Genomic DNA, 11,863 nt, shown 5'->3' on the forward strand with positions numbered 1-11,863 from the left:
CAAATTTTAAAAAATGTAGCTTTACCAACAAACTTTATATGTTTTCTATATTTTTCTATATTTACATATTTAATTTTATATATTTATGTTATATACTTTATATATATACTTTATATAAATGTATTTTTACATATTTTATAGTGTCTATGCTCAAAAATATATTCTTGAACTTTCATCAGTCTTAGGCTTATTGTATCACAGAGGTATTTGAAAGTTGACAAGTCTTAGGAAAAAATAATTGCTTTTCTTATTCAGGCATATCTCTTTATTAGTTATCTTAACTCTGCTTTCAATGCTTCTGAGTACCACTCTTTTAATATAATATTCTGATAACATAGCATTAATTTGTTAATTTCCGTTGTTTTAAGGGACTTGTCTTACAACAATATAAGAGACCTTCCAAGTTTTAATGGTTGCCATGCTCTGGAAGAAATGTGAGTTGGTCTTTGACTTACTCCTTTTGCTGTGGTATATTGTTAGTTTGTTGAGCATTTCCTATTTTTAATAGATGGCTTTAATAGTAAGAAATTAGAAATTCCTGTAATCAGATGTTCCCATACATAACATGTCAAATTGAACCAGATGTATTCATGCAACCAGCATGTATTAGGCACTTACCTATCAGGCATCCCATGAAACACTATGCGGGGGAAGTTGGTGTTTTTTAAAAGAAATAGAAAATGAAAACTTGTCCAGCTATTGAGGGAAACCAGACATGAATGCCAGTTCCCATCATATCCTGTGTTGGACAGTACTGGTGGAAGTTGGCTGGGAGACAGGAAGAGGGAGGCATTAATTCTCCCATTTTCACTCTATTTAGTCCTGTAACTTTATTCCTATGGTATTTGTCATAGTTGTGTTGTCTTTGTTCCTTTTCTCCCTGCATCATCTTCCTTCTCTTATGCCTGAGTGGGGTTGATGGGGGAGTTTAGATAGCATACCAATTAATTCCCAGTACAATATGGGATGAAATACCAATTAATCTCTTTCATTTTATAGATGAGAAAAGGGCAGTTCTCTTTCAACAAGATCACTGTTACATAAGAATAGTTATTTAAACTTAGAAAAAACTCAACTAAGAAATGTTATAATGTTATTTTTCAAAATAGAGCAGAACTTTTTTCTCTCTCTATCTCTTTCTCTTTCCTCCTCCTCCTGCTCTCTTCTTCGTCTTTGTCTTCATCTTCATCTTCTTTCTTCTTCTTTTTTTCTTTAGTTCTTTACAGCGTAATCAGATCTACCAAATAAAGGAAGGCACCTTTCAAGGCCTGATATCCCTAAGGATTCTGTAAGTTTGTCTATGATTATTAAAGACAATAAGTTTTTTCCAAACTATGTTAGTATGTTGTTATGATTTCCATGTTACTAGATATACTTAAAGATATAATTTTAATTTCAGCCTGAACAACATGGTGAAACCCTATCTACTTAATATAAAAAATTAGCCAGGCGTGGTGGTGAATGCCTGTAATCCCAGTTACTTGGGAGGCTGAGGCAGGAGAATCGCTTGAACCCTGGAGGCAGAGGTTGCAGTGAGCTGAGATTGCGCCATTGCACTCCAGCCTGGACAAGAAGAGTGAACTCCGCCTCAAAAAAAAAAAAAAAAGATATATATAAATATAATTTGTATTCAGTAAATATTATTTTTAGACTTTTCCTAAAATATTATTTTACGCATTGCAAGATTTTTAGACTTGCAACTTTATAAATAATCTACTTTCATTATTTTTTACTTTAGCTAATTGTTCATTGGCAAATAGAAAAATGTGTAATGTGTATAACTGAAGTGATGTAGCTTGTTTGTTTTCAAGTTATAATAGTGAGGTTTGCCAATTCCTTAGGGCAAGGGTAGGCCGACTACAGCCTGTGGACCAAATCCAGTCTGCTTCCTGGCTCATCAATTAAGTTTAATTGAACACTGCCAGGTCTTTATTATTAAAGTGCTGTCTAAAGCTGCTCTCACCCCACTATAGCAGAATGGGGTAGTTGCAGCAGAGAGTATATGACCCACAAAGGTGAAAATATTTACTATCTGGCCCTCTACAGAAGAAGTTTGCTGACCCCTGCACTGGAGTATCTGTCATGGCAAATAGAGTTCATAAGCCACAGAAGCACTTATTTAAAAAATCATTTGTATTTGACTACATATTTGTTCCGGGTACTCTCATAAGTACTTGGGAATATAGAGGTGACTGAGACAAAGCTTGCCACTCATTATATTCCTAGAACTTTAGTGCAGAAACATAGTACACTAAATTAGTGAACATTTTTCTTTTTTTTTGAGACAGGGTCTCTCACTCTGTCACTCAGGCTAGAATGCAATGGTGTAATCACAGCTCACTGCAGCCTCCAACTCCTGAGCTCAAGCAATCCTCCTGCCTCAACCTCCTGAATAGCTGAGGGACTACAGGTGCACACCACAATGTCAGCTAATTTTTTTCTTTTCTTTTTTTCCTTTCTTTCTTTTTTTTTTGTAGAGATGGGGTCTCCCTATGTTGCCCAGGCTTGTCTCAAACTCCTGGGCTCAAGTGATCCACCCACCTTGGCCTCCCAAAGTTGTTTGGATTACAGGTGTGAGCTACCTTGCCCAGCACAACATTTTTCTATTATAGAAAAAGTTTGAAAAATTGACAGTGAAGTGAAATTACGTGTATTGAATATGGTTTTTTAGTATATCCCCTTTAAGAAATATGACACACACTCTACTAGAAAATATTTAATTGGTAGTTGGGTTGCTGGATCATCGCAAGTCGTAGACTAACTTTCTGGAAGCCTGGGCAGTCATAGGGAAGAAGACTGGCTCCTAGTTGCCATCACTTCTAGAACACTGATAAGTGACAGTAAGAAGCTGGTCTTTTCGTAATTTGGAACCAAGTGTGTTGAGTTTCCTTGTTATCTATGAAATGTGTCTCAGAATGAATTTATTCAGTGTTTAAATTTCCTTTAAGGTTCAGTGTAAGTGTGTTTGTAGATTATTTCTGTTTTATTAATTCTATAATATCAGAATTTCTCAGGGTATGTTCCTGAATACGGAGCTGGCTCTACTGTTGATGCAATGTTTATTTCCTGCTTAGGAAAAGAAGGGTATCTGCAGCCCTCCTGGAATGCTCTTGTTTGCATATTGATTGTTTGTCTTCTCTCAGGGCCTTATCAATAACCTTTGAGAAGGCAAATAATATGAAGTCTGTTTTTATTTTCAGCTTTTTCAGAAACTGGGCTTTTCCTCACTGAGTTAGCAGTACCAAAGGTTATATCATATCATTTATATTTTTGAATTGGTATCAGAATGATAAAGTGGGAGAATTCACAACTGTTTTGAAACAGATGCCAGCTAGAATTACTGCTGTACGGAACATATTCCAAGAAATACATTGTTGTGAAGGAGAGGCATTCAACATAAACATGAAAAAAATATTGCTGGGCGAGATTGAAGATATTTGTTATCTTATCAGCAATATTGTGTTACTGCCTCTAATTCTAAAGTATAGTCTAAGTGGCATTTTGAGTGTTTATTTGAAAGATTAACATGTTACTCTTATAATTGCAGAGATCTGAGTAGAAACCTGATACATGAAATTCACAGTAAAGCTTTTGCCACACTTGGGCCAATAACTAACCTGTAAGTAGATGATTACACAATAATATCATGAAAGTAGTAACTAGTGCTGTAGAAACATCTGTTTTAACATTGTCAAATCAAAATATTTTTCTATTTAGTTATTCCCTTGTATAAATACTAAGCTGTATTTATAGTAAAATCTTCTCAAATGGCAAGATACATGCTAGAATTATCATTTTAGCACCCTACTTGAACTTCATCTTAGGGATCTAATATTCATGATGTTAATACATGTACGGATGTTTTCATATGATTTCTATCTTGGGCATTAACTTGAAGTCTCATTCATATTTTAGAGATGTAAGTTTCAATGAATTAACTTCCTTTCCTACGGAAGGCCTGAATGGGCTAAATCAACTGAAACTTGTGGGCAACTTCAAGCTGAAAGAAGCCTTAGCAGCGAAAGACTTTGTTAACCTCAGGTGTGTTTTGTTTATTTTTCTTTTTTGTTGAAGTTATGGTAGGCTCCAAAATTATAGAGTGTCCTGGTTTTTTGTTGTGGTTCTCAGATTTAATGATAGGCTATAATTTAAGGGTATTTTCTTTTCTACCTCAATCTTTGCAAATTTGGTAAAAAATAGAACATGAACATTATTCCATAGTTTTTAAGAACGTGAACTGGAGCCCTTGATGGGGGCTATTAGAATGGTTTTTTAATACAGTGGACTTTTCATTAGCAATAAGATGGCAGAAACCATGTAAATGTGAGCCTGCAGAAAACGGATACAATGCTATAGTACTTCATGAAAATTTTAGAGTTATGGGGGACTACATTAAATATAATAGAGGGAGAATATTGTTAGGAGGCCGAGCATGGTGGCTCACACCTGTAATCCCAGCACTTTGGGGAAGGCCAAGGTGGGCGGATCACTTGACACCAGGAGTTCAAGACCAGCCTGGGCAACATGCTGAGACCCTGTCTGTACAAAAAGTACAAAACTTAGCTGGATGTGGTGGCACGTGCCTGTAGTCCCAGCTACTCAGGGGGCTGAAATGGGAGGATCACTTGAGCCTGGGAGTTCTAGGCTCCACTGAGCTGTGATTGCACCATTACACTATAGCCTGGGTGACAAGAGCAAGACCTTGTCTCTAAAAAAAGAGAGAGAATATTATTGTTGCAGAAGAAAATAAATATTTTCATTACATTTATTTAAACAAAGTAAATGTATTTAATGGTATAAATTCACAAATGACCTGGGGCATTAATTTTAAGTGAAACTATCAGTTTCATATGATAAATTGAGCATAGTTAATACATTTATAAAAGGAGTCATAAGATATTACTTTAAATTGCAGTACTGCTGTTAAATTTTAAACAGTTTGATTTACATCCAACTGTTAAGAGAGATCTTATAGAAAGGGAGAAAGTCTCGGTGTCATCTGATATCAGAGCTGTTTTCACAGATAAGGAAACTGAAGCCCAGAGAGGATGAATGACCAGCGTAAAGCACATGGCAGATCTTTCTGACTCCTAGGCTGGGATTCTCAAAGTTTAAAATACTTTTACAAAACAAAACTGTATCTGTGGAGTTGCTATTCAGTGTAGATTTTACAATTTTTTTTTCCAGGTCTTTATCAGTACCATATGCTTATCAGTGCTGTGCATTTTGGGGTTGTGACTCTTATGCAAATTTAAACACAGAAGATAACAGCCTCCAGGACCACAGTGTGGCACAGGAGAAAGGCAAGTGCATGAGTTTTGAAAAACAGAACACTCCTTTAAGGCATTGATTAAAGTTTCTGTTATTATAATCCCTTTGTGAATGATCAATAGGAAATCTGTGAGAAAAATGGCATTCTCTGGCCAGGCGCAATGGTTCATGCCTGTAATTTCAGCACTTAGGGAGGCCAAGACGGGAGGGTCATTTGAGCCTAAGAGTTCGAGACCAGCCTGGGCAACAAAGCAAGACTCTGTCTCTATAAAAAATTTTAAAACTAGCTGAGTATAGTGGCATGTGCCTGTATTTCCCACTACTTGGGAGGCTGAGGTGGGAGAATCCCTTGAGCGGAGCCCAGGAGTTCGAGGTTGCAGTGAGCTATGATTGTGCCATTGCATTCCAGACTGAGCAACAGAGCAAGACCTTGTCTCTAAGAAAAACCAAAACCAAAAAAAAATGGCATTCACTATGCTACCAGCATCTTCAATATGCTACTGAACCTTCTATAAGGAGAACTCACACTTATATACAGAGAAAATCGCAGGAAAATATGGTTCTTTTGAGTTGCGTAAGGTTTTAATTAAACATGCTTTGTGTTATATGTTTAGGTACTGCTGATGCAGCAAATGTCACAAGCACTGTTGAAAATGAAGAACATAGTCAAATAATTATCCATTGTACACCTTCAACAGGTATGCCCAGCCTTTTTCTTCACAGTTACTCATGTTAAACAAACATTAGGCAAATATATCTAAATATCCTGGGTATAGATGTAATTTCTGTAATAGGGATGGTACTAGAGGATCCCGTGAAGCCTTCTGATTTGTGCTTTGTGTACCAACCAGCAGCTTAGGAATCTCTTGCAGAATCTCAGGCCCAGACCTACTGAATCAGAATCTGTATGTTAACAAGCTCCCCCAGGTGAGGGTTATACACATTAGAATTTCAGAGGCACTTTCTTAAGAAAGTGCTCCTTTAACTCTGGAACTAATTCTATCAGCTAGTAGTCTGTGAAGATTGTATGTGTGTACTTAATGTAGCCTTGCCTTTCCTTATTTCCCCTCATTTACGTCATTGAACTTTGTAGTTTTGGGAAAGTTATAAAACTGACACCACATATTTGGTCATGATTGTCATAGTCTGCCTAATCTACTAGAGAAGATGTATTTATAATTTTACTGTAAAAGGGAGGCTTAAATATTTTAGTTAAATTGTGTGCTACAAAATAGATTCCTTTGTTAGTATAATATCATAGGATCATCTGGACATTAATTTTATGACTCGGAATTATAAGTATTATGGATTCACTAGTGATTGCTGCAGAATCGTGAGCTTCTTAAAGGGTTGCATATGTATTTTATGAATACTTTCTTCTGTAGAGAATAAGCTCTAAGTTTACCAGATAAGTGACTGCGATTGGCAAGAATCATCTAAGTTTATGTAATTTATTTTATTATGTGTTAGTGTCTATACTAATTTTTAAAGGTTGGGGTGCAGCTTGCTTACTTGTCTCCCTGGAGTTCATGTGCCAGAGAATGTACATAAAGAACTGATGATCCAATGAGAAGGGAACAGGTTTCTTAAAGGGGAAGCTGGACTTGAACGTGAGGCATTTCCATTTCTTCCACCCCGAATCTAAACTTGGAGATTGGCCAGGAGGAAAGCTGGTCTGAGCTCATCTCCTTGGGCTGCCATGGAATGAAATGCAGGCCTGCCTCCCCCTACTCAGTTGTAGCAACACACAGACACGATGTGCTTGCTGCAGAAGCTGGAAGTGCTGGAAGTGGAGGAGAGCTGGGATCCTTCTGTTAGCACCAGAGGAGGCAGCAGGCTTCCAAAGACAGGGATTGGGTGGAGACTGCTTCCCAGGCTTTTTTGGAGAAGTAACCTTTCTCACCCATAAAAGTGTTCTCAAAAGGTCTCCTGTTCTCTCAGATGGATGAGCTACCCCTCCTTCCATGAAGGATGAGTTTAGATAACAGAGATAAAGATGATAATGAGCTTTCTCTTAGCACTTCCTGAAGGGTTAGTAAAAAGGAAATTAAAATAAGAGTTTCTTACGTTATTTGGAAGTCAGATAAATGGTGCAGAACTGGCTTTTGAGGTCTGTGAATATCCTAACAATTTAAAATATTTTATTGGATATATGGTTTTCATGACAGTTCATATAACATGTTTTTTAGACAATTGTAATACATAGTTTTCTTGTGTTTCATAGTCAAAATCTTGTTTCTCTTTTCTAATTTTTCAGTAAAACAGTTGTAATTCGTGTCATAACTAACATGTGAAAGTCAGTTACTGGAACATACAGTTCAGTGACTGAATGAGTTCTTGCAATGCTAGTTTGTATTATGTAGGATTTTATTGTACATAGCTTTGTATGAATAGTTAACATCACCGAGGTATAGTCCTAGCTATATTATCTTACTGAATGGCGTTTGTCAGGCCAATCAAATGATTTGAAATATCAGTTTCTCTGGATGAAAAATGGGGATAATTATACTATCTTAACCTGCTTCATCAGGTTGCTTTTGAAAGCCATAAGAAAATGTATAAAAAATATGTGAGGATACATCCATATACATACATGATTATAAAGTATATTGGGGCTAGAAAGGAAGAAGAAAAGGGAGCTAATATTTATTGAAGTCTAACTGTATATCCAGCATCCTGCTTAGTTCCTTATGTGTATAATTTTACTTAAGCTGCATAAGTGTATGAAACAGGCATTATTATTCACAAGTGAGAAAATTAATACAGGTTAAAATTTATACAATTTTAAGTTGCTTTCTTAAGGTAAGAGTAGCAAGTTATGAACCATCTCATTCCAGACCCTCAGTTTATCAAATACCTCTTATGCCCTAGACTTTGTGCTATGTAAATTAGCTTAGATGCAAGAAAAAATGAAAAATTTCACCTAAATATCACTGTTTATCAAATATTTAATATAAAAGAAATATTTATAGCCTTATCAAATATTTAATAAAAGAAATTAAAGTCAGTGTATTTTAAAAATAGCCTGGTCCATGACCAGACTATCTTAGAAGTCGTAATCAGTTCAGTTTTGGTCAAGTAGAGAGCAGATTTAATTAGTCTATATCATTAGTTTTTCTATCAAGCCATATCATTTTCTAAATTGTTTTCTAAGTTATCTTTTGTTTCTCTCTCTCTCTCTGTGTTTTGTTTTAGGTGCTTTTAAGCCCTGTGAATATTTACTGGGAAGCTGGATGATTCGTCTTACTGTGTGGTTCATTTTCTTGGTTGCATTATTTTTCAACCTACTTGTTATTTTAACAACATTTGCATCTTGTACATCACTGCCTTCGTCCAAATTGTTTATAGGCTTGATTTCTGTGTCTAACTTATTCATGGGAATCTATACTGGCATCCTAACTTTTCTTGATGCTGTGTCCTGGGGCAGATTCGCTGAATTTGGCATTTGGTGGGAAACTGGCAGTGGCTGCAAAGTAGCTGGGTTTCTTGCAGTTTTCTCCTCAGAAAGTGCCATATTTTTATTAATGCTAGCAACTGTTGAAAGAAGCTTATCTGCAAAAGATGTAATGAAAAATGGGAAGAGCAATCATCTCAAACAGTTCCGGGTTGCTGCCCTTTTGGCTTTCCTAGGTGCTACAGTAGCAGGCTGTTTTCCCCTTTTCCACAGAGGGGAATATTCTGCATCACCCCTTTGTTTGCCATTTCCTACAGGTGAAACGCCGTCATTAGGATTCACTGTAACCTTAGTGCTATTAAACTCACTAGCATTTTTATTAATGGCCATTATCTACACTAAGCTATACTGCAACTTGGAAAAAGAGGACCTCTCAGAAAACTCACAATCTAGCATGATTAAGCATGTTGCTTGGCTAATCTTCACCAATTGCATCTTTTTCTGCCCTGTGGCATTTTTTTCATTTGCACCATTGATCACTGCAATCTCTATCAGCCCCGAAATAATGAAGTCTGTTACTCTGATATTTTTTCCATTGCCTGCTTGCCTAAATCCAGTCCTGTATGTTTTCTTCAACCCAAAGTTTAAAGAAGACTGGAAGTTACTGAAGCGACGTGTTACCAAGAAAAGTGGATCAGTTTCAGTTTCCATCAGTAGCCAAGGTGGTTGTCTGGAACAGGATTTCTACTACGACTGTGGCATGTACTCACATTTGCAGGGTAACCTGACTGTTTGCGACTGCTGCGAATCGTTTCTTTTAACAAAGCCAGTATCATGCAAACACTTGATAAAATCACACAGCTGTCCTGCATTGGCAGTGGCTTCTTGCCAAAGACCGGAGGGCTATTGGTCCGACTGTGGCACACAGTCGGCCCACTCTGATTACGCAGATGAAGAAGATTCCTTTGTCTCAGACAGTTCTGACCAGGTGCAGGCCTGTGGACGAGCCTGCTTCTACCAGAGTAGAGGATTCCCTTTGGTGCGCTATGCTTACAATCTACCAAGAGTTAAAGACTGAACTACTATGTGTGTAACTGTTTCCCCCGTCAACCAAAATCAGTGTTTATAGAGTGAACCCTATTCTGATCTTTCATCTGGGAAGCACTTCTATAATCACTGCCTGGTGTCACTTAGAAGAAGGAGAGGTGGCAGTTTATTTCTCAAACCAGTCATTTTCAAAGAACAGGTGCCTAAATTATAAATTGGTGAAAAATGCAATGTCCAAGCAATGTATGGTCTGTTTGAAACAAATGCATGACTTGAAAAGGATCTTAGGTGTAGTATAGCAATATAATGTTAGGTTTTTCTGATCCGTAAGAAGCAAATTTATACCTATTTGTGAATTAAGCACAAGATAAAGAGTAGCTGTTAATATTTTAAAAAAATATATTTTAAAATGTGATTTTCTATAACTGAAGAAAATATCTTGCTAATTTTACCTAATGTTTCATCATTAATCTCAGGACAACTTACTGCAGGGCCAAAAAAGGGACTGTCCCAGCTAGAACTGTGAGAGTATACATAGGTATTACCTTATTATGTTTTCAATTGCCATCCTTGACATAAGAGAATCATAAATTTTGTTTAAACAGTTTATAAATCTAAAACCTGAAGATGTTTTTAAAACAATATTAACAGCTGTTAGGTTAAAAAAAAAGCTGGACATTTGTTTTCAGTCGTTATACATTGCTTTGGTCCAATCAGTAATATTTTCTTAAGTGTTTTGTGATTACACTACTAGGAAAAAAGTAAAAGACTAATTGCTGTGTGGGTTTAGTCGATTTGGCTAAACCACTAACTAATGTGGGGGTTTAATAGTATCTGAGGGATTTGGTGGCTCCATGTAACGTTCTCATTAATGAATACTTCCTAATATCATTGGCTCTACTGATATTTTCCAATTTGTTGGTATGTCACCTAGTAATAGTTTAGATTATATAGAAAGTAAACTGTGGTCAATACTGCATTTAATTAGAAGAAACGGGGAGTAATTACGACACAAAGTACTTATGTTTATTTCTTAGTGAGCTGGATTATCTTGAACCTGTGCTATTATGTGGAAACTTCTATACATCTTCCCCATACTATTTTTTACAAAAGAGCCTATTCAATAGCTCAGAGGTTGAACTCTGGTTAAACGAGATAATGTGTTATTAATAAAAATAGAAGAAGAAGGAATAAAGCTTAGTCCTGTGTCTTCAAAAATTAAAAACTTTACTTGATTCCCATCTATGGGCTTTAGACCTATTACTGTGTGGAGTCTTAAAGTTATAATTGTTCAATATGTTTTTTGAACAGTGTGCTAAATCAGTAGCAAACCCACTGCCATATTAGTTATTCTGAATATACTAAAACAGTCCAGCTAGATTGCAGTTTAATAATTAAACTGTACATACTGTGCATATAATGAATTTTTATCTTATGTAAATTATTTTTAGAACACAAGTTGGGAAATGTGGCTTCTGTTCATTTCGTTTAATTAAAGCTACCTCCTAAACTATAGTGGCTGCCAGTAGCAGACTGTTAAATTGTGGTTTATATACTTTTTGCATTGTAAATAGTCTTTGTTGTACATTGTCAATGTAATAAAAACAGAATCTTTGTATATCAAAATCATGTAGTTTGTATAAAATGTGGGAAGGATTTATTTACAGTGTGTTGTAATTTTGTAAGGCCAACTATTTACAAGTTTTAAAAATTGCTATCATGTTTGTATATTTACACATCTGATAAATATTAAATCATAACTTGGTAAGAAACTCCTAATTAAAAGGTTTTTTCCAAAATTCAAGTTATTGAAAATTTTTCATTTTATTCATTTTAAATCTAGAATAACAGATATATAAAATGTGTTAATCTTTGTGCTATATGGTATGAAATACAGTATGTACTCAGTGTTTTGAATTATTAAAGTTTTTAGAAAGCAATCTATTTTGCCTTAATTTAAAACAAGGTATACTAATGAATTTAGTTTTAAAGTAAGCAAATTAAGTATTTTTAAGTGGACAGTATTAGAAGAAATGTTGGAAGTAACCATTAGAAAACACCATTTTGATGTTTATTTGTAAATATATAAGAACATTTTGCTGAAATTTAGAAAAAGGCTTTTATCCTAAGTCTGAACTATACTCATGGAAA

General features: G+C 35.6%; 1 protein-coding gene across 2 annotated transcripts in view; it reads left to right on the forward strand.

Moving 5' to 3' along the window:
- The window catches only part of LGR4 (leucine rich repeat containing G protein-coupled receptor 4), a 108,752-nt gene extending 97,100 nt beyond the window's left edge, over positions 1–11,652 (forward strand). Inside the window, exons 11-17 of one of the 2 annotated variants that reach the window (XM_077960530.1) lie at positions 369–434; positions 1,217–1,288; positions 3,548–3,619; positions 3,916–4,041; positions 5,188–5,303; positions 5,886–5,969; positions 8,467–11,652. In XM_077960530.1, coding sequence (XP_077816656.1) covers positions 369–434; positions 1,217–1,288; positions 3,548–3,619; positions 3,916–4,041; positions 5,188–5,303; positions 5,886–5,969; positions 8,467–9,743 — 1,813 coding nt within the window. In that variant the 3' untranslated portion in view covers positions 9,744–11,652. 2 annotated transcript variants of the gene reach the window in all.
- The last annotated feature ends 211 nt before the right edge of the window (positions 11,653–11,863 follow it).

Source organism: Macaca mulatta, chromosome 14 (assembly GCF_049350105.2).
Source record: "Macaca mulatta isolate MMU2019108-1 chromosome 14, T2T-MMU8v2.0, whole genome shotgun sequence".
NCBI classification, from domain to species: domain Eukaryota; kingdom Metazoa; phylum Chordata; class Mammalia; order Primates; family Cercopithecidae; genus Macaca; species Macaca mulatta.